Here is a 24,889-nt window from a genome sequence, read left to right on the forward strand (position 1 = left end):
TATAATATTAATAAACATTTGCACTGCTCTCTCTCTAACCGCCCATCAATCTGGGGAGTGTGTACATGAGATACTGGCAAACAACACACAGTAATATGGCACTACTCGCAAAAAGTCAGGGATATTTGGTTTTCAGATGAAATTTCAGGATGAACCTGAAATCCACAATAATCTTTACAGGTGAGCTTAATGTGAGTTTCTCTAAACTTCTGAAAGTGCACGTCCAACAGTTCAGTGTTTTAGTACTGTCTGCACTGAAACATTACATTTCACCTGAAAGCTAGATATCCCTAAATTGTTTGTGAGTAGTGTAACTGTAAATATACAGTTTATCTACAAAAAAACCTGAAAACTGATAATTCATTAATGTACTCTATACTACTCCTACTAACCAACAACACAAATCATTAGGCCAACACTTACATCACACTTAAATGTCTGTACACTGCTCATCTTTATCTAACAGACTAGAAGAAACCGCAGTGCTGGCTGGGTAAAGGCCAGGGCGCCCCTTTCTGCATACCGTAGTTTTTGAACAGTTCAGGGTGCTTAAGGGGCAGCTCGATGGTCTCTCGGATGGTGTCCAGCTGGCTGCTCAGGCCTCCGATCATGCTGTAGGTGACCCTGGGCTCCTCGGGGGCCCTCTGCTCCCGCTTCTCCGTCCGTCGGTCCCGGAGCCTCAGCCTGGTGCTGGCAGCCACGCGGTAAAAAGTGTCACTGCCGGAGACGCCACCAGGTGGAGCTGTTGAGGCGGCGTCCGAGTCCAGCAGCAGCTTCGGCCCGGAGGGCGTCCCGTCCCCCAGCTCTGAGCTGGCCACGCTTTCCGACAGGGCGTCTGTGGGGGTCTGAGGCATGCTGGGTAGCGGGCTGTCCCCGCAGACGGACACGCAGGGGGAGGCCGCGGCAGGCCTGAGGGGGGTGCTGAGCGCCGGAGGCGGCCCAGGTCTGGCAGGCGTGCTGCAGCTCTCGGAGGCGCTCTTGTCCTGGTCCTCCAGGTTCAGGAGGCTGAGCTGGAGGGAGACGTCCAGGGAGCTGGAGCCCAGAGCGGAGGTCTCGCCCGGGCAGGTCGTGTCCACCCTGCTTTGGGCTGCAGTGCGCTCCAGGGACAGTCCGTCCACCCCCCTCACCTTCTGTACGGTCACACTGCAGGGGCGGCCAAAAAAGGTCACAGACAGGGTGTTTCCCGGCAGGACTATCCGTCCATCTAATTTAGAAAATAAAATATATATGTAAAAAAAAAAAAGGCAACACATGTTGGTTGTATCTTCTGAATTTTGAAAAAGAATTAAACAAAATGACACAAATTGAAAAACAGTTCTGGTACACACAACATAAGACACTTTCTCTTACCCAGAGTCCGTTGAAGAAATGTGCTGAAGTCCTCCATGTTGAGAGTACTGTCCTCTTGGCTTGAAAGATGTAATGAGTACATTCAACAGTTAGATAATGAATTGTCATCACAAACTTTGTGTTTACTGCACTGTCTGTCTCAAGATGTTATGTTCATAAATTCCACCAGCAGATGGCGTCAACAGCTTACTTTTTTTTTTTTTTTTTTTTAATAACACATACTTTTCGCAAAATGGGAATACATATTCAAGAGTTGCAAACTGTCATCAAGCACTGAAAAACTATTGCTCTACAATCACCGTAAAAATGCACAACATCATTCTCATTCTGCTTGCATCTTTTCAATCATCAAAACAGGCTTAGGAGCCACTATTGCAACATTCTGCTTGTAGAAAACTCCAAGGAATCACATCAGTTATACTAAAATGTACATAGAATCGGCCCCATTTTCAGTGTAGTGCTATCATAGCCACACACCAAAGAAATTCACCATTCACAGGTAGCCTTTTAAGGCCGAAATTGTAGGCCTTAAAAGCCTACCTGTGAATAGTGAATTTCTACAGGCCCTTAAATGATTAATGCTAAATGCCAAATGTTTTTGCTTTACTCTCAACAAAAGAGTAAAGTTCACTTTTAAGGCCCAAAATGTTTCTTCTGGTCTCTTACCAAAGGGAGAGTTCAATCTCCTCTGCTTGCAGAATAGGCCCTGTCACTGGGCGTAGGAAAAGTCCATCCCCAGGTTTCACATGCAGGCCTGTCTGGGTGCTTTTTGTGAGGCCTACTTTCCTTGAGGGGAAGGCTCCAACTGGCCATGCCAAGCACACCTGAAAAACCCAAACATATTCATTTCTCTACAATTGGAAGAAATTAACAAGCTTCCTGTTCACAATCACTATCATATTACTGATTCCATTCGGTGGGAAAGGTCATTGGAAAATGTTGAGTACTATGACTTATTGCAGAGGTCCAGTTACTAAGCCGAGATGAATGACTGATCTATTACTAATGTTATTACAACTATTAAAACAGATTATCAGATGACAAGGGCCTTTCATCAGCCTTTACCGTCTGAAAAAAGCCACCTCCTATTTCAATATAATGACCCAAAAGGAAAAGTGATCACCAGAAACAACTGCTCAGAAGTTTGACTTGTCATTAAGCATATCTAAATGTTCTAAAGGTCCTGGGCAAGGAAAAAAGGATTTCAACCATGCCTTGAACACAGCAATTCTTTAGGTTGGCATACCTCCTGTTGACCTGTGGTTGAGGATAGCAGAGCTGGTCTTCCAATGCACACACCTGCTGACTTCATTGTGTTCAGACTCAGCTGTGCTAATTGGGACCTACATCTTTTAGGGACTTTTTCATCAGCTGAAATACAAACAAAACCACATTATAAGGCACTAATTATGCAAACAATTAGATCAGAGACATGTAGGTAGTAGGGCAGATGAGGTTCAGCAAATCAGCTGTCAGAGTGATGTGGTTTAATGTAATGCTCTGCCTTCAAGAACGGGTACTACAAGATACAAATAAATCAAATATAAATGAGTTTGAACCAGGTGAGTTTATGATCACTGAGTTTATTCATATTTGTCCATAGTTTACAACATGCTACAAGTAGGCTACTGAATCGCGTCGGAGATTCATTTACAAAATAAAATCGAATTATGCATGCATACGGCTGTGCTGTGCATTACATTTAATATCCTGTTCAAAGTCAACTTGAACTACTGAATATTGTTACCTTTCTCGATGAAGTCGGTAACACTTAAAGCTCCGTTGCTGTTACTCCCTCCAACTCCAGAACTATCTGCATCTTCTGCACTCTTAAGGCTAGAGGTGTCTCCATCGCTTGCCTTTTTACCTTTACCTTTACTTTTCTTAGAAGACATTTTCTAAACGAAATCACAGGAGCATCAGTAACTAAGCGGTTCATTGACAAGCATGCAAGCAAGCACCATGCCGCACAAAACGTAAACTTCCTGATCAGAGGGGTGAAAGTGCATCCCCGCCTTTTTTACCGTAAATAAGGAAAGACAACCTCCTAAGAAACGAAATCAAATTTGACAAATAAAAAATATGGATTCAGTGTGATCATAGGTTTACGAAATATTTTCTTTTCATAAGTATATCCTACTCCAAATAAATATTTGGATTAACACAAAACAAACAGTTATTAGAGTGTTCACTTTCTAGTTGACCTGATATTCTGTACTGTACGGTATTTATACAACTTTTGGACCTGACATTTATGTAAGCTGGTAACCTATGGCTGGTAACCGTGGTGCTAACATAACATAGCCGTCAGTAATTTTGTATTTAACGACCATCTGATGAGATGGTCCGACTTTGTAATAAATTATTGCCCACTTTCGCATGCATACTTTCTAAGCAAAAGTATGCGTTTAGTGGGCTGTCATCGAGGGCATCGCGCCCCTTCTCCTGCTTCGGTAAGCAGTTCCAGCTTCACAATGAACAACCGGCGAGTTCTGTATTGCCAGGGAAAGTGGACCGGTTTGGAGGTGTGACTGTCCGTGATTTCCCACCGGACATCAGTGAAGATGCCTTCAGTAGTCTTCTGAACGGCAAGTCAAATGTTGTATCAATGTGTTGTTGTTGTTTGGTAGGCTAGATATTGGAAAACACGCCATATTATCGGTGATCTTAATCAGTGCTCTGAAAACAATCATAACGACCATAATCACATATTGCCTGCGAGACACTATCCAATCCAACCCCATTACAAGTTAACAGTGCTTTCTGCTCTATCCTGTAGTCCTCAACCTGAGTAACGATAGCCATACCAAGTTCACCTTGACACCATGCGACAACAGAAGTTGAGTTAGAGCTATGTAGCATCCTTTTCCCCCCACAATATCTGTGATCTTCACCCTAAAGTCTGCTTTATTCTAAAGTATTCAACAACATGGGCTACACAGAGGAGCACTGAGAAGGCACCCTTCTTTCCTTTTTTCACCATGCCTGATTTAGTCAGCCAGCTCATGCTGCCAACAGTAGCCTAGTTATAACGGAATACATCATCCACATTGGTGAAACAGGTGAAAAGTAGCTTAACGTTATGTAACATGGGGCAGTTATTTTATTTGGGATGAGGTGCTGCACATTTCCTTGTGGCTGGAGTTAGCCCACAATCACTTATCCAGTCACTGCTTGGCATGTCAACAGATTCTTTGGCTTCATGGAGGGGAGAGGGCAAGATTGCTGTGTGGCTTCACATACCCATCTCTCTCAGCCGACTGGCATCTGCAGCAGCGGCACACGGGTTCACTTTCCACCATGCCCGCAAAGACCAGGCTGTGCTCTGCCTGTGGATGGGGGAGGGAGAGAGTCGTCTGCCTGGGTTTGCCACTCACCAAGTCGGGGTAGCAGGTAAGCCGTCATCTAGAGAAGCAGCCAAGGTTTGAAGGCCTCCATTAATAAAGTTATGGTTTGTTCGGTGTGTGTGTGTGTGTGTGTGTGTGTGTGTGTGTGTGTGTGTGTGTGTGTGTGTGTGTGTGCGTGCGCACACATGCACCGGCGTGTTTAAGTGTGTGTGTGTGTGTGTGTGTGTGTGTGTGTGTGTGTGTGTGTGTGTGTGTGTGTGTGTTTGAGTGTGTGCCGCTCTGTCAGGGTGCTTTTCCACTTCATGGACTCTTATTATGCCCTGGTGACCAGCCGGTGAACCCGTCCCGCAGCATGTGCAGGGCAGGCCTTCCCCCTTGCCATGAGTCATGAGTTGGTGCGCCTTTGGCAGAATCACTCTACATCACACAACCACAACCTGCCAATTCACACTGAGAGTCAAATCCAGAATTACAGGAGATCCAGTTCATTTGACCCCAGTCATAAATCCCTGAGCTGCTGTGCAAGATAGTCATAGTAGCATGAGTGGTATGATCAGCACCATCATACTCAGGGGTCAGGAACTCAGGAATAAATGGCTGCATTAAATACAGCAGTGCAGGGGTGCACTGCATGGCTCCATGTCAGAATTGTGAATCTCACTCTGACCTTTGCCAACCATCACAACTTTTCCACTGGAAAAGGGACCTGTCAGTTAGATGGGAGGGAGAGACTGAATGCTTTTTTTTTATTGAGATAATTTGAACAGCATATGTGTCATCATTTTTACAATACAATTTATAACTAGAAAAGCACTCAGAGAGCGCAGACCTCCGCCAAGCGAAAACATAAGATCCAGACGATGATACGGATCACTCCCAAAATGTTATAGTTTCTTCCTTGGGTCATTTCAGACCTTCCCTGAAAATGTCATTGAAATCCATCCATAATCTTTTGAGTTATCTTGGGAACAGACAAACAAACAAACAGACAGACAAACAGACAGACAGACAGACAAACAGATGAAAACATAACCTCCTTTGCTGAGGTAATAATTTGACTTTGGTGTGCCTTATATATTCTTTAATTAAGCATTTATATTTCAGGTTTTTCACTCAGTGCTGATAGCTGGACATAGCTTTTCATTGTAACAGATATACTATGTGTACTCAGCATTGGATACTTCAGCCATCTCAAAAACCTGGGTCAACATAAATGGGTGTAGAAAGCTATGGGGAAGATGATTGGTTCTGGACATGAATCCACAGAGAAACCTGCAGTCCTAGGTTTAGCCAGCAGAGGGCAAATCAAGATTTTCTTTTGGACCCAACACGAATCTTCCTGAATGAACCAGTTCGGGCATGTCGGAGCATGTCTGTCCAGGAGATTTGTCCAGGATGTCCAAATTCGGTCCACAGGGGCCGCGGGGTCCTCTGGTGTGGATCTCGCATTCTTCTGAAGAATCATCATTACTGAAAGAGATTACCTCACCTTGTTCATCTGGGGGATGGATTGTGTAATTTGTGAATATTGAGCGCAATTGTGGTCTTAGTTGGTTTACCACCATTCCTTACTCCGGAAACATGTTTTGGTTAATTTTGTCGTCGCGCACTAAGCTTCACCCTTGAAGAGGCAGAGAAATTGTTTAAAGTTGCCAATAACATGGCACCTACTGTATGACGAATCCACTGATGCCGACATAAAAGAATGGCGATGTGGATGTAGTACTGTTAACAACCCTTCTGTTAGAGGCAGGAAGGATAAATAAAATGTTACCTTTTTCGTAACCTCTCAAAGTTATTATGACAATTAACAGATAATATGAACAACTGTCAGTGTCAATCAGCTGGAAGCTGAAGTCGTTCACTGGTCACTGTATGTCCCTCTTCAATAGTCCACATCATCTTCTAGACAGGTGGTAGAAGGCCTCCCACATTAACTTGGTCTTGCTGGGGTATAACATTTAGCTAAACTCTCTGTAGAATGAATAGCCTATGTATGGTCTTTTAATAGGCCCCCATGGAGAAACAAGGGTGCTGGACATTCCTTAGAAAACGGCATGGCATATTAGAGGTCTTTCCTGTAGCATGGACTTGTGTGGTTCTCTGGTTCTGTTTAACCCTCTGGTTAGTCTGTGGGAAAGCAGTACCGTCATTTCCCAAACTATTAGCCGCTTACACATTGATTTAGCAAAATTTCTTCAGATATGAGGTTAATACAAGGGAGCAGTACATATGGTATTAATATGGTTTTGTTTCTTTTAACTTGCATAAAACACTGTCCAGTGGCTTATACTCAATGTGGCTAATACACAGGAATTAACTGTACAGTATGTCTTGTCTTCTATCTGTGTTTTGGTGCACTGGGGTCACAAACATTACCAGAAAGTCGACTTGATTATGCCTTTCTCTTTTGAGATCTCGTTTGTTGAACTTGTGAAGCACTATACTCTCCTTACAGTAAGCGAGTGTGTTATTTTTAGGGGTGCTTTACAGGCGGCGCGCTGTTTGTTTTAGTCATTTCCCTTATTGTAACGTAACGTGGCCTTGCGTAAAGCAGCACCAGTGGGATGATGACGGTCTCCCCTTGGCGAGCCAGCTGGACTCTTTCAGCAAAGTAGGTCATTTAAACGCAGCCATTTTTCCTCTATTGCTTTCTTTCACCGAAATTTTGCAATGCCTATGATTCATGCTATTTTGATTGCGAGCACAAATAATCGTGTTGGTTTCGCCGCTCCCAAACGCGATGTTGATCGAAAGTCGTTTATCACATTTAGCTCGTTTCTCTGCTCCGTGGAGGGCCGAACCCCTGACCCTCCGTGGGTGTTGTTGGCCCGATGCTCATAACACTGAAGCGACAGGAGTTACACAGGCTTTAGAAAATGACAGTACTTGAACTCTACTGAGAGTTCACCCAAAGGCTCCCCCTCCCTCCTCGTGCATGTGTGTGTGTGTGTTTGTGTGTGTGCGCGTGTGCGACTCAGGGACTCACTGTCAGCTGTTGCGGACTCTCAAGACTCCCTTTCAAACGACCTACGGATCCTCGTGGTGTCACTTGCATCTTAACTTCATCCCACAGGAAGTGAGCCATAAGCAAAAGGCTTCACGGCAAAGGGAAGTGGGGTGGAAGGCTGGCTTTAACGTTCCCGCGCGGGCCACCATAATGACAGGCTGTGAATGTGTCGCGATATACAGCGGCCGGTGGCACGGATGACTGCATCGATTTCCATCGGAGGGGCCAAGAAGGGCAGAGAAGGCCAAGTGACAGAGAAAGGGCTACCCAGCATCCTGACCCCTCTATGCCCCACCCTGAAGGGTGTGTGTGTGTGTGTGTGTGTGTGTGTGTGTGTGTGTGTGTGTGTGTGTGTGTGTGTGTATGTGTGTGTGTGTGTGTGTGTGTGTTTGTCTGTGTGTTTGTCTGTTGTGTTTGTCTGTGTGTGTGTGTGTGTGTGTGTGTGTGTGTGTTTGTCTGTGTGTTTGTCTGTGTGTGTCTGTCTGTGTGTGTCTGTGTCTGTGTGTGTTTGTCTGTGCCCGTGTGTGTGTGTGTGTGTGAGAGAGAGAGAGACAGCGAGAGGGATAATGAAGTTGACTCTGTGAAGCCATGCCCTAAAAAAACTCACATGCTGATTCATAAAATCACTAAAGAAGGGAAAAAACAAAAAAAAAGACGTAATGTTGGAGCGACTATCAAAGACATGCTTTTGGTCGCCTCCTCATCCGGCCCAGCCTGCCGTGAGAGACGGCAAATATTTCACAACAGTGGCTCAGTGACTCAGCCCCGGCCGCCCACCTTCCACCCTGGCAACGCTGACACCGACGCAGATGCCTACACAGGCACTGACGCTGACCAGAGCGAGAGGGATACTGAGAGACCGAGGGGGAGTCGTCCAGTTTACATGCAGCACAGAGGGAGTTATATCGTTTACAGAATATGAAACACAATCCTCAGGGCTCAAGGCTCAGTGTTTGTAGGTGCTTGTATGATTAATGTTTCGAGTCATTTAAACAGAAACAGACTGTGTGTTTCATTTCAGTTAGGTTCACTTTTTCACTGCCTTTTGTGCTGGTGAGCTGTGGTCTCATCAAACAGTTTTTGATGAATGACCTGATGGGATTCCATTTACATTCATTTGTCACCCAGAGAAGAAATACTCTTTTGATTTTCTGGTGGGGACACCTATGACGTAGATCTGGCAAAAAAAAATAAAAATAAAATAAATCCCTGTGTATAACAGTATAACAACCATCGTAGGATGGTGGTTGATACTGGAAGCAGAACAATGGAATCAACTGTAAGCAAGCTAGCTGTCTATGCTATCGCTGTTAGGGTAGTTGTAGGCTACAACAAACTGAACAAGTCGGCTTCTTTTTAAACAGAACCGTGTCCTTTGCGTGCTTTAAAGGTGTAAATAAATGACTATTGCTTATAGTGGCAACTGGGTTATAAGCGGGACAACAGCCTTCAGGGTGTCCTGTGATACGCAATTAATGAATTTCCCCTAGGAGATCAATAAAATATCTATCTATCTGTCTATCTATCTATCTGATGGACGGGCGGAGGAAAGTCCCCTCCGCTGTGTGTTGGGGAGTTCTTTTCCTCTCGCCCTCGTCCATTAATTCCATTGTACTGGACACCTTGGCAGCCGTTATCACTTACATGTTTCACACCTAACCATGGGACCTTTCAGCACAGCATAGTTCCGCTCATCAGTATATGTGCTGCTGCTCTGGATACTGCCCTGATGATGCTGGTGTCTCGTTGTACCAGTCAAGTTACAGGAACAAGATTTAGACGCTCTTATCGCCCAGACAGAAGAAATACTATTTTCTGATTGGCTGGTACGGTGGCTATTACATCTGAATAGCATGTGAAGTAGAGCAAAACAGTTGATTGACCATTCCATGTTAATGCTTAATAAAAGGTGTAACAACCATAGTAAACAATGGTTGAGCCTGGAAGGAGGCTTTGCAACAATGCAATCAACTGTACACAAGCTGAACCACTTCTTTCCTTTGCGTGCTATGAAAACATGACTATTACCTATAGTGGCAACTGAGGGATTATGGCCATCGAGATGTCCCGATATGGACTTGGCGAAGTCTCTGCCTCCGCTTGATTCTGTATATCGGAACACCTCGGCGGCCATTATCCCTTACTTGTATTCCAGAGTTATTTGCCAAATGCGCGTGTGCGTGTGTGTGTGTGTGTGTGTGTGTGTGTGTGTGTGTGTGTGTGTGTTAGAGAGAGAGAGAGAGATAGAGCGAAAGGGAGTGAGAGAGACTTTTTTGATTCCCTGTTGTTTCACATGTTTTTCATGAAGTACTCTTATTATTCTTAGTCCAAGTTATTATTCTCTGATGCATAATGTGACCGTGTTTTGTCCTCCCAGTCTTGGCAGGTTCTAGGAGTGATCACTCCACATGGGTCACTATAACAACGACGTGCTTTAACTTCAGGCTGTTCCAGCCCCGATAATCATATCTCCACTGGCTTAGGCTTGATTGCCTGTGAGCTGTTCCGCTCGCATTTCCATAAAAATCGAGGAACTGATTCATTGCAATGATTAGGTTTAAAATAAGTGTCTTGCCCTTCCTCTGTCCCAAGGAGTGTGTGTGTGTGTGTGTACTGTACTTACCATAATTTCCTGACTTTTAGCCGCCGCTTATTCATTGATTTTTGCAAAATTACTTCCGCTATGAGGTTAATACAGGGGGGCAGTTCATATGGTGTTAATATGGTTTTGTTTCTTTTAACTTGCATAAAACACTGCCCTGTGGCATATGTGGGAAATTACTGTACTTAATTGTGTTGCTTATCTTTACCCAAGGTGCCGTTGTTGATGAGTCCACAGGGAAGGTCTTAGTCGTCCAAGACAAGAACAAGGTAGAGTTTTGATTTAAAGTATTCCTTCCCTTCCCTTAACCTCATACTAATCACCATTACATAGGAGGAGAAATGTTTACAGACTGACATGTAACAGCTAAAACACGTTCATCTGCCTAAGATACATTAATTCACAGCTGGAACAACCACCTAATATTGAGGGCCTGTGTTATCTTTAAACTACTGATTGAAATGATTTGATACAATACTGTACCAACTAGAAAAAAAAAATCTATTGGAGATATATTCAGAGATACCATGACTATTCATTTCAAAGATGTTTCAATCTTCTCATCACATTCAACCAAACAATCATGACAATAAAAAACATTTTGTCACATGTACAACTTTCAGTCACATCCACCCCTACAAACATCACTCCTCTTTCACATCGGCAACACAACAAGAATACCGTGATTACTAATACGAGAGTCATTCTCTAACCTGAATCTAAAACAGAAATTTTACATTTTGTGAAAATTGGAACCCTCTGTGACACAGATTAAGTCCTTCAGCACACCTGCCAAAAGGATCTGAGTAACAGTAGAGGAATGTCCATCCAGGTCTCTAAACAGGCCGGGCTTGTTACCTCCCACCACTGCTTAATGGACGTCATTAAGTGTGTTTGTTTAAGCCATGCTCACTAACCTCCCTGTCGGACATGTCTCTGGCTGACTTGTGTAGTTCTGTGGTTTTGGTCATTCTATCTCAGCGCTTCCTTACTTTGTAGCATGTGACAGGAATTGTGCACACTTAGCGCACTTGACTTGGTCCATGTTAATCATTTCCTTTTCATTATCTGTTAACTTTGGTGAGATGTTCTTGATCACTTCTTATATCAAAGGGCTTAGCTCTCATAGGAATGTCCATTCATGAAGAAATGATTCACCAGCCACCCCCTCCACTGTTCCTCTGTGAAACTCTCAGTTCCAAGTAACTCCAAGTACATTCCACTAGCATTTCAACTGCATCCTTTGCTGTTTCCCAAGACCCTTAATAGCATGGTTTCAGATGGACCATCTTTTCTCTCAAGAGGGTTTTAAGTTACTGAAATTTTCCTCTGTTTTCAAATGGACTGGATCTTTATTGAGGGTTTCCCTGTAAAGATGTGTGTGTGTGTGTGTGTGTGTGTGTGTGTGTGTGTGTGTGTGTGTGTGTGTGTGTGTGTGTGTGTGTGTGTGTGTGTGTGTGTGTGTGTGTGTGTGTGTGTGTGTGTGTGTGTGTGTGTGTGTGTGTGCGCGTGTGCGTGTGCGCGCGTACGTTCCTCTGATTAAGGAGTAAGGTCCCAAAAATTTAGGAATTTCAAAGAAGTTCCTGATTCAGGAATTTCAATCTTTTCAGGCCTGATATTGATATTTTGTGGGAGTAGTGCTACAGGATGTGGGATGTTTAAAACATCAGACCTCAGCCCCATCCGTGAATCATTAACAACTCCATGCATCATCAGTGATTGTAGTTTTCTAGTGAGATTCCATAGTTTATGAAACCTTTTTTGACCTTTTGTGTCTCTGTAAAATCCATCTGTGCCTTCAGAGTGCTCCAGCGTTCTTGCTGATGATCCAACGTGGTATCTTCCCTCCAACTCAACTCCCATAAATCATAGGGGTCTCTTGGCCTCTGTGTGATTCTGACTCTGAGCTTCAGTTTTCAGTTCTGTTGTTTAGTTTACAGACTAGTTAAACCATTATGTAACACACACACACCCCCCACCACATTTCCACTTTCGTTTCGAGCTGTCTTCATTTTCTGAAGTTGCTGGTGGCTGCTGTTCTTTGGAAATTAGGTTTTATCTCCCCCCCCACCAACCCAATCCCCTTGTCCTTTTCTGACGCCAGTTCCACTATCATCACTTACTGGAAGAGGGCCCCATGCGTCCATTTTGGCTCTGTGCCATCACCACTGTTTGCCCGTTTCCGTGTGGAAACTTATTCCAGGTTTATATTGGTGAAAACCAAAAGTGAGCCGCACAAGATGGACCCAGCTATTATCTCTGTGTGAGGAGAGCGGAAACTTTGTTTTGCGGGTGCAATCGTTCAGAGATGTGATTAACCGAAGCATAGGCAGCATAACAATGACGTCTGGTCTGTCTCTCGAATTTCATGTTGAAATTGGCCCCCAGAAAATGTTCTAAATATTTATTCCCAAATAGCTAATCGCATCACAAAAGAAGTAAAATAGTGATAGCCGTTGTTGTCGGAGTGGCATCGCATCATTGTTAACTAATGTCTGTGTCACAACACAATAAAACATGTACGTTAATACATAATCGTCTGAGAAAATCAAACAATGTAACACTGTTAGATTCACTAGCAATGTTCTTGGACTGAGCTCCAAAGGAGAGGGGATGTGCAGGCTCCTTCCCATCCCCCACCATTCCAGCCTCAGTTGCTCTGCCACTCCGTAATGCTCTCCAGATTGCTGCCCCGTAGCTACATGCAGGCGTGTTTGACTGCAAAGCCTTTTCGTCTGCGCTCCAAAGCCCACTCGGCCAACTGCGGCAGTCTCTTGAAATGTGTCACAGTGTTAAAATCATCAGTCGTTGGTCAGGACGTAACTTGTACCTGTCGCTTTTCAATCATCTGAAATTATTTTTTTGACTCCCCTGACCTGTATCAGCATACTCAGTAATACCATCACTCAAAGATGAAGATCAGTCTTTATTGTATACATAAAATATGTTCAGAAAAAATAGCATTCTTTTAATTTTGACAAGGTTTAAACATGTTACAAGGTCAGAGTCTTTGTAGTTCTGAAAATTGCATAAATGGCATTACAATTCATAAAATAAAGCTTATTAAATATGTTTTAAAATCTTCCAAAGGAGAAAACTATAAGTGTAGCTTTCAAATACTGTTGTCAATTCCAAAACTATACAAGTAAAAATCTATGTTATAATTAAGAACTAGCAGCATTTTGTCTGTTTATAAATAACAGTAAAGAACGATTAATCATGATGTGGAACTCAGTAGATTCTTAAGTTCATTTAATTGGCTTAACAGCATACTCACAAGGAAATCTACTACAATTTAGTGTTTGCTCTTCTCTATAGGAAGTAGGCAAGCTATAGATAACATGACACAAAACATTTCAGCAATATGTGGCATTGTTGGGATGGACTATGAAGTGTGTCTCTGACATTCTGATGTTATGCTTTTCAGACAAAAAATGCCTGGAAGTTTCCAGGGGGTCTTTCCGATCCAGGGGAAAACATTGGTAAGTACCTTCCTTTCACATACTGGAGATACTTTCCTCAGCAGTCACACACGGCAAAATGTATATAAAAATAGGTTTCCAAACAGAATAGTGCTGTGTTCATCTGTGTTTCAAGAACCCCGACTTTGGGAAGACACTTTCTATGCACTTTATACATTGCTGAAAAGTAGAATTACTATGGAATTGCTTGTGAGGAATGCTACATTGGTCAGATGTTAACAGTGTGATAATACTCAGCCAATGGTTTCCTCTTTGGATCAGTGGGATGTGGACATGCGCTAATTGATCCTCGTTGTTCCAAGCTATTGTTAGCTTGTCAAATGCTGTTTTTTAAGAATCCATCTATTACCAGTCATTCTCTTCTATCTTTATGGTTTTAAAACCACCACATATTTATGGTTTATGATGTAAATCAACCATATTCAGTTGATTTGGCACACAAATTATTTTTTGGCATAGTCACTTCAAATGAAAAGATCCTGTTATCCTATGCAAAACTTCATTTAATGCTAGCAAACTGTTTTTAAGCAAACAATACTCTTAAAATATACATTCAAGTATTGAAATGTTAAAAATGTTAAAACTGGTAATAATGAGTTGACAGTCTCTTTCAGTTAATATTTACAATCATTTCAAAGCAGCTTTAAGATATAACTGTTGAAATATGCCTAAGCAGCGTTTCATTATAATGATAAGCAAAGCCATGAAACTCCTCTTGTATTAAAAAAATAACTCACCAACGTACAGTACCTTTGTAGCCCACAGAAAACATTCAACTAAAACAATTTTGAAATATAGAAGAAAGTAACTGATACTGTGAATGAATTGACTTTTAACCAACCCCTGTGTAAACATATTGTACATTGTCATATCCGGGAGCAATAGTACTGAAAACACAACAGCTTCTTTTCTAATTGGAGAGTGATAGGAGGAGAGGTGGAGTCAGCTATGCAATTTCAGAACGTTTGTTTGTTAGATCGGATGACAATCTCATCACAGCACCTATCTATGCAATAAGACAAAACTCAACCATCAGAAGGGTGAATGTCACAGAATGGTCTCCTTGGATCCAGCACATCAGGACAATCAGTCTTGCCCATCAATCTTGTGTTAATGAACGCAATAGGGGTCTATGGCTAGTGGCCTGGCATTGGGATCCACTCTCTGAGAGTAATGAAAAAAGGGAGTGTATCAAGCCTCATCGGTTGACTTTCAGAAGACTTCCTACAAAGATCTGATCTGATGCTAGCTTTAACTGTAGTTATCGAATAGGGATTGATGTGAAAAATATGTTTTGTACACAACTGTCAATAAAGAATGTCAGTCAAACGATATTCACTCCATTCTTATTTGCCTGTTTCGTAAGGTGTGACAGCTGTCCGCGAGGTTTTCGAGGAGACTGGGGTGCGAGCCGAATTCCGCTCCCTCCTGAGCATCCGGCAACAGCACAACCTCCCGGGCGCCTTCGGCATGTCCGACATGTACATCATCTGCCGCCTGAGCCCCCTGACCTACGACATCAACTTCTGCACCCAGGAGTGCCTGCGCTGCGAGTGGCTGGACCTGGCCGAGCTGGCCAAGACCTCCGCCACCACCCCCATCACCAGCCGCATCGCCCAGCTCCTCCTGCACGGGCTCCAGCACGGCTTCCAGCACGTCGACCTCGCCATGACGGAGCTGCCTGCCGTGTATTCCGGAATGTTCTACCAGCTGTACCACAGGCGGCTACCAGAGCTCCCCAAGCAAGCCTGACGGGCTGTAGGAGACCCACAGGGCACAACCAGGCCACACCGCACACCACAGCTGCTCCGGAAGGGCTGACCGGTGGCCGGATTTTCACACCAGGCCGCGGTGCAGGCACAGACGCTTATGAACTGTTACTCTAATAAGGGACGGGGTGTTACCGGGGTGATAATCACTGGACAGGATATTACTCTCACACTGAACCACATCGCCCTCTCGCTTGTGGAAATTCTGCACATGAATCAAAGGTTAATACGAGGAAGGTACTTGATGAGCTGGATCATCCCAGCAATACTGGGGTTTTTATTTATGACGTTATTGAAATGCCAAAAGGTGTCTATGCTGAGTAGCAAACAGCAGTTGGCTATGCTGAAGTTAGGTCTGTACTGTATAGTAGGTCTGTATTTAACCAGTGTTGAATAAAGTTGGACCCCTAATCTTACCAACGTGGATTTTAAACTCTATCTACTGTATCTCTGTAGTGTAAGTAGTTCTCTGTGTCTGTCACTCTCTCATCCTTGCCAACCTAATATTGTTACAAGCAGTAATATAATATTAAGAGAGTAACGGTGAACCATTCAGACTATATCAAAATACACCATTCTATAGTAATCAAGCAGCCATAGTTAGACTCACATTTTGTTATTGTAGTGACATTCCCATTGGTTAAGAACTTCAGCTGCAGGATCAGTCAATACGCTGCTGGTCGCACAGACCGCATCTTCAAGTCTTTTTCACATCTCTCTCTCTCTCTCTCTCTCTCTCTCTCTCTCTCTCTCTCTCAAAAAAAAAAAAAAAACACACACTCACACACACAAGATCCCTTTTGAGACATTAAGGAGCAGCTCCAAGGTCCAGGTCCAGATCATTTTTTGATTGACATTGGCAGGAAGAGAATGGCCTTCTGCCCGAGGCTGGTTTTGGAGCCGAGCTTGAACTGGCCATTCCGTTTCAGTGCCACGTACCAGTCCGGGTACTTCCTTGACCTGTAGGTGTTGTAGTTGTTTGGCTCCAGACGCTCTAAGAAGTAGCACTCGTCTGTCGGTCGTCTCTGAATGGGGTGAAAATGAAATGACACGTCAGAAAGGCCAAATTGTAACCACAGTCTTCCTGCAGCCAAAACTTAGGAGCTGAGGAGCAGTGTTAAGCAAGCAAGCAACAATCATTAAAAAAAAGTGAAGTAAAATTATGTGATGCAAATCCTACCATAAATGACGCTAATAATAATATAAAATAATAATATAAAAAAGGTAGAAGTCCAAAGCAGTTTAGTTAGAATTATAGTAGCCTACCTATAATTTATATTGACTCAGTGAAAAGAGAAAGTTTCCAAATGGTAGACTGCCAATACCCTTGAGAGTAAGGCTTCCCAGAACAATGTACGTTTGACTTTGGAAAAACACAGAAAATGACCGTGACGCCTGCTGTCTGAAGTAATTCAGGAAATTCCTGGGTGTACTGTTCACTAGCTCTAGCACTAGTTCCCTTTATAGATGCTGTTGGCCACATCTTTTTTTTTATCATCAATATAGCCTACAGATGTGCTGCTGAAGCTGAACGATGTGTGCTAAAGGTGAGCTCTGTTGTACCATGTTTGTCAGAAGAGTATGTGTGTTGATTCTCATACTGCCAAAACTGTCCGGACTCAGAGACAGACACCGCAGGACAACAACAGCACTTGTGGTATAAAGAAGTCAATTTAGTATGAGTTCACCATGATGAAGTGCAAAGCCCATCATGACAAACAATTTTACTTTTCTCTCTCAATACAGCGGCAGGCGAGAGCTTGTGCTATTATGCAATAGTGTGGGCCCTTTGGATCCCTCTCTCCCGTCTGTGTGCTTCATGAATGGAGAGAGGGGGAGGGGGGGGGGGGGGGGGACCGAGAACACACCAAAAACTACACAGCCTAACAATTCTGTGGACAAGGGCACAAATGGCTGATGACATCAATTGCATCTGGCAAGAGTCGGCGTTGCCATTGGAGACCTCTTTCGATGGCCCACGCCCATTCCAAAAAGAGTGGTTCCTCTGTAGAGGAGTCTGCCGGTGTCTCGGCACTCTGAGTGAGGAGAGGCGCTGACTTTATGGTGAAGGTACCGTAACTTCACTGCGACTGCATTCTAACCTTGGTCATATTTTCCTGAACGAAGAGTTCTTAAGTACATGATGAGTCTATAAATAGACATAATCTGGCCTCGGTTGTGTTTAATAGGTAGACCTCGGCGGAAACTTGGCAGTGGCGTCAGTTTCATATCATAGCTAAACTACCCGACTTGGCTCCACTCTAAAGTTTGGGTTGACACAAGACACGGCGTGAGAAACAAAAACATCGTTTCATCACTTCAGTAAACAGATTTGAACATTTTTAAACATATCGTAGGTTTGCACGCTCAGCTTCATAACACTAAAAGTCATAAGAGAGTACACTTGATAGGAGGCACTTCACAGTTAGTGTCACTGTCTAAATAAGGCACTGGATGGACATGTTGGAATCATTCAGTCTGGAGCAGCTTAGGTCTAGTTATACACTGGCAGTGAATAAATCCACTTATTTACTCCAAACCTGTAAAAACAAGATCTGATAACGTGCGGCTCGGCATCTCCCCCCGGAGTGGGAGAGTGTGTTAACAAGTCCTTCTTCGACTGACCACATCAGTGGAGGTGCCATGTGTGTGTGCCGGTGGGTGGCCAGTAGCTATTCGTTAAGGCCCCAGAGCAAAAGCTTTGCCCAGGCTTGAAAGGAGTTGTGAGGTAACCCTCAAAACCACAAGACCACATATATGCATCCACTCTGTCTGTCTGACTCACCCATGGGAACTTTATTCAGCACAGAAGGCCGTAGCCGGCCTCACACATTAACAAGGGATATCGGCCAAGTGAGTATCTATAACAACCTTGGATTAAGGTTTTAATGAATGTCCAGGAAAATAACATAATTCCAGAGCTCCTGGTGAACTCTCCTCCCTGGTGAATTCCACTCTTGATTAAGCCACTGAGTAGCATTGTGCCTGTACTTGCTTGTAAACACATAATGTGCTCAAAAGAATTCAAGTTGTTTTTGTTTACAATAAAGCTGCTTCCATCAGGATTACAGTTAATGGCACCCAGTGAGGCACCAAGAGGTGTTATTATTGTGTTGTGTTATTTGGTGTAGCCTTTCATCCCACTCAGGCACTTACCGCTCCAAAGAGCCTTCCGTCTCCGTTCATGGCCAGGTAGCGGTTGGCACAAGTGCCTTTGATCACCACCTCTCCCACGGTGGTGGCCTGCAGCTGAAGTTTGACTAGACGGAAAGAATAGAGAGAAGAGAATGAGAAGAAGGGGAGGCAGAACAGAGGAGCAAGCAGCTGATGAATCACAGAGGCATCCTCCTGTTTCCATCTCTTGAAAGCAATTAGTGGATTATTACTGAAGTTGTGATCTGAGACTGACCAGACCATCAACCCTGACTGAATCTGCTGATTAGATTAAACTATAAACATGTAGTTGTAATTGACTCATTAGACTATAATAGACCATAATAATTGTACAAAACCACTTTCATTTTCAGATTTGTCTTCCAACTAGGACAAACAAATAATATCCACTAATAGTCATTTTCTTTTTTTAACTTGTTAGATTGCTGAGTACAGTTAATTACAGGGAGCTAAACAGATTCCATGACATGTTCTGACAGCATTGAAACTGTCCAGAGAGCTAAGTGTCTACTATAGATGTAGAGTGTGCGCTGTGTCTGTATGATACTATAGCCTACTGAACACTGAAGACATCGAACTTACAAATTATGTTTAAAAGGTGCATAATCCCAGTTGTCTCAAACCTGACCTATCCACACAAAAGAGTCTGAATGCAGGCCAAATATTCTAACGTGTGTCATAGATCATGCATTCCATCTTAATTGGTTCCACCACGAGCGGAAGGCAGAGGAATCCTCGGAAACATCTGTAGACATCTCTTCATCACCACACACCCACTCCGTCTCCAAGGCTTATTACACCAGCGCGTTCAAAAAATGTGAAAATTCAATTGTGTATTCAACCAAATATGTATGGTGTTTCGAAAACATCATCTTTGTGGGAGAGGCGACAGATAAGAGTGGAGTTAGTCACTGTTGCCCATGCAATCTGGTACCATTAATATGCTTGTTACAGCTGTTTTCAGTGCACCTGTTCAATGTCTTAATGTGTAGATAATCAAATTCCCGCTCCCTAATAACACTTTGGGCCCCGACCAATGGTTCATGGGAGAGTGTTACGGGAAACATAAGGCAACCTGAGGTCAGAAGAGGTCACTTGAGGTCAATGCTACAATCAAGAATAGAGTCCACCTCAAATTACAGTCTGCCAAGGACAGGGGGAAGACTGCACGGGTCTCTGAAGCAATATTGCCTCATTCATTTGTGTTCAAACCAAATTTGTCAAAGTGAAATTACACTTTGGTTGCTCAAAAACAGAGGTGATATTTTTCAGTTACGTAGTTGATGATACTATGTTAGTGTGATTATGTTGATCATAGTATTATACAGACTATGCTGGGGTAACACCATGGCAATTAGGGCCTCACTAACTGCCTGGGCAGGAGTTGCTAAACATTGACTGCCATTACCACTGAGCCCCGAGCATGGAGCTCTGCTCACCGAGAGAGGTTTACATAATGAATGGATGCTCCTCACTGCACACGTAATGGGGGACAGCTTTCCACATGGAGGAAAGTGGAAATGAAGTAAATTCATGTTTCCTCACCATTGGCTGTTTGTTCATTCATTTCATTCACCAGCTCAAATGTTATGACACGTTTAAACATATTTTTGTCCCAGTCTCCTGCAAATGATGTGTCTCCCTACTAGGATATTACCACATGATACTACAGTAACTAAACAATGTTTGCTATTTATGATAGTGCTTGAAGAATGTTCACTTAAATAGAGTTCTAAGAGTGTGTATACAATGTTATTCCACATAAATGCAATAAAACACTGCATTTTTATCTAATGAGCTCTTTAAACAAAATATTGCTGTATTTGAACAAGAACAAGAAATGGAAAAAAAAAAAAAAAAAAAGTACCAGAACATGATTGGCAGGATATATTTATAAGTTAAGGACAGTTTCCCTCGGTGCGTAACAAAAACATTGGATGGCGTGCACTGAGTCGGAAAATGCACATCAGTAGCTCAGGATTAAGTTCCTGTGACACCTAGAACGGTATAAAGAAGCTTTGTCTGGCCCCTTCTCCCCTGGCGCCTCGGAAGGAAACGTGACGACCCAAGAGCACTTACTGTGGGGGTCGCTCTTCTCTCGGATTCCATCCACTCTGCCGTCGGAGTTGATCCGCAAAAAGTAGCCCCCGTTCTTGCAGTAGAGCCTCTTGGGATCTTTGAAGTTCCCTGGCGGGAAGCCTCCGCTGCCTCCGTCGTCCGGGTTCGGCGGCAGGGTGGTGATGTCTCCGGTAGCCATGGCCCCCCCTGCCCTTCTCGGCCTCCCTCTCCCTCGCCCTCTCCCGCTCGGCTCCGCGGCAGCCCCAGAGTGGCCTCCCAGGAGCGGCCTGCGGAGTTGCCTCCGCCGCCTCTGCTCCGGCTGCTGCTGCTGCTCCTCCTCCACCTTCCACTCCTCCGCCTTCCTGCCGCAGAGAGAACCCGATCCCCCCCAAGTTAATCGGCCGCGAGGGTCAGAGAGTCCCTTTGTGAAGAGGCGCTCCCCTCCTCCGCTGCTGCATGCCTTCTGCTCTGCAAAGGAGAGCTCTGAGGACGCTGAGGTGCAGGGCAGTGTGCGGTGCAACAGAGCGAGTGGGCCGGGAGAGGGAGGAACGCCCCAAAAAACGGTGGATTCGGAGAGAGAGAGGGAGAGAGAGAGACCCCTCTGCTGCTTTCTTTCTTCCCTCCTTCCCTCTGCAGAATGCAATCTAGAGAGAGCGGGGAGAAAGCTAATGGAGTGCAGGCAGCATGGTCAGGGTGAAAGGGAGATGCATGTGTCTCCTTTTCGACTCGCCCTCTTTCCACCTCTTCTTCCACTTCTTCTTCTTCTTCTTCTTGTGCTGAAATGTTTACAGCTGGGCAGCTGGCACGCCTATGAGTAGACTTTCCCCGTGGGCCTCCAGTCCGCATGCGCTTGCCACACACCCTCTCGCTCTCTCTCTCTCTCTCTCTCTCTCTTGCTCTCTCTCTCCCCCTTTCCCTTTTTTATCAGGGAATCCAGACTAGCAAAGAAAGAAATGAAGGGAGGGAGAGAGAGGTGGAGAGGTTTGAGGTTGAGAGAGGGAAAGACATATGGGGTGGGCTTAAAGGCAGTTCGGAGGAGCCTGGTGCTAATGTTTGAAAACATGAGGCATGAGAGGGAAGCCAAACTCCCAAACACAGAGAGCAGGATAGTGGTCGATTAGCCCAAATCAGGCCACTTGAAAGGAGTGTACTTCTATGAAACTGGACAGCTGCTGATATAAAAATAAGATTCTGTGCATCAACAAAAAAAGTCCTTTTAAGTGTGGTTTCAAAGCTAGCAGAATGTTTGTGTATCTGACCATCTTACTATCATGCAATTAAGATCCCTCAATGTCTTTCAGGTTTGCAGCAGCTAGGCTATTTCAAGCAGCTTTGGCAAAGAACATCTGGCTTCAAAGTGCCTCAAATGGAGATTCCCTGGAAACAATTGGGATTGGCGGTGACTGTAATATCATTGCACATGGTGCATTGCTGCTATGCACCGATCAGGACGCTCACCACAACTGAAGGAGACTTTGAAAAAAAGCATGTTATGGATGATGAAATGATGGTTTGCAGTGTTTGATCAAGGTTACTGCCGTGGCATCTTTATTGATTGAGAAAACATACACAGGAAACAACCACGACGACTCAGCATTGCCAATAATCACAGCGAGCGGTCCTTTCAAAACACATGCTAGCCAACACTGAATAAATTAGCCGTCCAAATATAAGCTTCCATTTATCATTCATTTACACTCAAGAGACTTCGATTGTCAATCTGTGGATTTCTCTGACGTTAATTGAGGCCTAGTCTTTAATTTTAGCCTGAGCTCCACCAACGCACACAGTGACGAAACGAAGGCACATTATGCACACATCTCGTCGTTGCCCATGTTTACCGAGTTTCGTGAATGGGCCTTTTAACATGTGGCTGCACTTCTCCCTGACTGTTTAACTGGGGGCAGAGATGTCATGCTCTGCGCTCTAATCATTTACTGGCCTCTCTCCCCTCTTCCACTGCCTTATTTGGGCATTTCCATTTCATTCATCCAGGTTAATTTGCAGGGTGCTTAATGATTTTTTAAATATATATATATATATACAGTGCCTATAGAAAGTCATCATACCCTTTTGAAATAGTTACTTTTTTTGTCTTACAGCCTGAAATCAAAACCCATTTTTAAAAAAATCTTTTCCAGTTTTATTAACAAATTTAGCTGTACAACATCAAAATAATGAAAAAAAAGTAAACAGTTCTGAAAATTAATAAAAAATGAAAAACTAGAATAACAGGGTTGGAAAAGTCATCATACCCCTGACTTAATACTTTGTAAAGCTTCCTTTTGCTTTCATTACAGCCATCAATCTGTTTGGATATGTCTCTATTATAGCTTTGCACACCTAGATAAGGGAATATTTGCCCAATTTTCCGTACAGAAATGTTAAAATTTAGTCAAATTCTGTGGGGAATGGCGATGGACTGCTCTCTTCAAGTCAATCCACATATTTTCTATAGTATTTAAGTCAGGGCTCTGACTTTGCCACTCAAGGATATTCACCATCCTATCCTTAAGCCACTGCTTTGTTCTTTTGGCAGTATGTTTAGGATTATTGTCGTGTTGGAAGGCGAATGACCTCCCCATCCTCAGCTGTCTAGGAGAGGGACGCAGGTTTTCCTTAAGAATGTGGGTGTATTTGGCAGCATCCATTTTCCCTTCTATCCTGACCAATTGCCCAGTTCCCGCTGAAAAGAAACATCCCCACAACATAATGTTGCCCCAACCATGCTTCACACTAGGTATGGTGTGTTTTGGGTGGTGTACTGTGTTGGTTTTCGCCAAACATTGCGCTTGGAGTTCAGTGCAAAAACACATCTGGAATATTCTGCTACCATGTGGAAAAAGCTTATATGGTCAGATGAGACTAAGATCGAACTTTTTGGAGACTAAGATTGAAGTTTTTGGACTGAGCTCCAGGCGCTAACCAAACACAGTATACACACCCAAACACACCCAAAACACACCATACCTACTTTGAAGCATGGTGGGGGCAACATTATGTTTTGGGGATGTTTCTCTTCAGCGGGGACTGGGCAATTGGTCAGGATAGAAGGGAAAATGGATGCTGCCAAGTACACCAAAATTCTTGAGGAAAACCTGCGTCCCTCTCCTAAACAGCTGAGGATGGGGAGGTCATTCGCCTTCCAACACGACAATAATCCTAAACATACTGCCAAAAGAACAAAGCAGTGGCTTAAGGATAGGATGGTGAATATCCTTGAGTGGCAAAGTCAGAGCCCTGACTTAAATACTATAGAAAATATGTGGATTGACTTGAAGAGAGCAGTCCATCGCCATTCCCTACAGAATTTGACTAAATTTTAACATTTCTGCACGGAAAATTGGGCAAATATTCCCCTATCTAGGTGTGCAAAGCTATAATAGAGACATATCCAAACAGATTGATGGCTGTAATGAAAGCAAAAGGAAGTTTTACAAAGTATTAAGTCAGGGGTATGATGACTTTTCCAACCCTGTTATTCTAGTTTTTATTTTTTTATTAATTTTCAGAACTGTTGACTTTTTTTTCATTATTTTGATGTTGTACAGCTACATTTGTAAATAAAACTGGAAAAGATTTTTTTTTTAAATGGGTTTTGATTTCAGGCTGTAAGACAAAAAAAGTAACTATTTCAAAAGGGTATGATAACTTTCTATAGGCACTGTATATATATATATATATAACTACTGTATAAGAAAAAAGGGCGGCTGGTTCAAACCTTAGCAGTCATTGGTTGGTTAAAGAAAAACACCACTACTCAAGAGTGACCTTTTTAGTGTGTCCCATTAAGAGAAAGAATGTTGACCTATCGCACGAAGCGACAAAGGGGTCCTTTCAGGCCCTGCATGATGGATTTCTCACCTCACAGTGACACAACACGGACATCCTTTTTAGTCATGAGGCAGTCAAAAGGGCCACAGTTCCAAAACATAGTCCTGACCTGACAACCCAGACTAGACGATCTCAAGCCAAGCGTCTGCAGGCTCCAGCCATGTTTCCAGGGCAGGTGTTTGGAATGGAGGCCATAAAATCCTGTGTGCAGACGAGGACTAATAATACTGTGTGTGACAATCCCAGACCATACAAATAACACC

General features: G+C 43.6%; 3 protein-coding genes across 3 annotated transcripts in view; 1 reads left to right on the plus strand and 2 right to left on the minus strand.

The window, feature by feature from the left end:
* Positions 1-3,309, minus strand: part of afg2a (AFG2 AAA ATPase homolog A) — a 102,997-nt gene extending 99,688 nt beyond the window's left edge. Inside the window, exons 1-5 of the mRNA XM_062524943.1 lie at positions 3,098-3,309; positions 2,597-2,721; positions 2,017-2,174; positions 1,351-1,409; positions 524-1,204 (exon numbers count right to left, since the gene is read on the minus strand). Of these exons, the coding sequence (XP_062380927.1) occupies positions 524-1,204; positions 1,351-1,409; positions 2,017-2,174; positions 2,597-2,721; positions 3,098-3,245 (1,171 nt within the window). The 5' untranslated portion in view covers positions 3,246-3,309. The remainder of the gene's footprint in view (positions 1-523; positions 1,205-1,350; positions 1,410-2,016; positions 2,175-2,596; positions 2,722-3,097) is intronic.
* Positions 3,310-3,601: 292 nt separating this feature from the next.
* Positions 3,602-15,968, plus strand: nudt6 (nudix (nucleoside diphosphate linked moiety X)-type motif 6). The gene is made up of 5 exons (XM_062524446.1): positions 3,602-3,938; positions 4,540-4,743; positions 10,523-10,578; positions 13,737-13,791; positions 15,158-15,968. Exons 1-5 carry the CDS (start codon positions 3,692-3,694, stop codon positions 15,541-15,543), a joined length of 948 nt encoding a protein of 315 aa, XP_062380430.1. The 5' UTR covers positions 3,602-3,691; the 3' UTR covers positions 15,544-15,968.
* Positions 15,969-16,074: 106 nt separating this feature from the next.
* On the minus strand, positions 16,075-21,602 carry fgf2 (fibroblast growth factor 2). Its single transcript, XM_062524447.1, has 3 exons — positions 20,814-21,602; positions 18,717-18,820; positions 16,075-16,585 (listed from the first exon to the last, which is right to left on the minus strand). Exons 1-3 carry the CDS (start codon positions 20,989-20,991, stop codon positions 16,400-16,402), a joined length of 468 nt encoding a protein of 155 aa, XP_062380431.1. The 5' UTR covers positions 20,992-21,602; the 3' UTR covers positions 16,075-16,399.
* Positions 21,603-24,889: the final 3,287 nt, after the last annotated feature.

This window comes from Sardina pilchardus, chromosome 21, assembly GCF_963854185.1.
Source record: "Sardina pilchardus chromosome 21, fSarPil1.1, whole genome shotgun sequence".
NCBI classification, from domain to species: Eukaryota; Metazoa; Chordata; class Actinopteri; order Clupeiformes; family Clupeidae; genus Sardina; species Sardina pilchardus.

Excerpts from the sequence above, each read along its gene's own strand:
- nudt6 (XM_062524446.1), top strand. The coding sequence starts at position 3,692 with ATGGTCCGACTTTGTAATAAATTATTGCCCACTTTCGCATGCATACTT. Across the intron at positions 10,579-13,736 it reads TCGTCCAAGACAAGAACAAG|ACAAAAAATGCCTGGAAGTT; the intron begins GTAGAGTTTTGA and ends TATGCTTTTCAG. Across the intron at positions 13,792-15,157 it reads CGATCCAGGGGAAAACATTG|GTGTGACAGCTGTCCGCGAG; the intron begins GTAAGTACCTTC and ends CTGTTTCGTAAG.
- fgf2 (XM_062524447.1), bottom strand. The coding sequence starts at position 20,991 with ATGGCTACCGGAGACATCACCACCCTGCCGCCGAACCCGGACGACGGA. Across the intron at positions 18,821-20,813 it reads AGAGAAGAGCGACCCCCACA|TCAAACTTCAGCTGCAGGCC; the intron begins GTAAGTGCTCTT and ends CTTTCCGTCTAG. Across the intron at positions 16,586-18,716 it reads ACGGAAGGCTCTTTGGAGCG|AGACGACCGACAGACGAGTG; the intron begins GTAAGTGCCTGA and ends CACCCCATTCAG.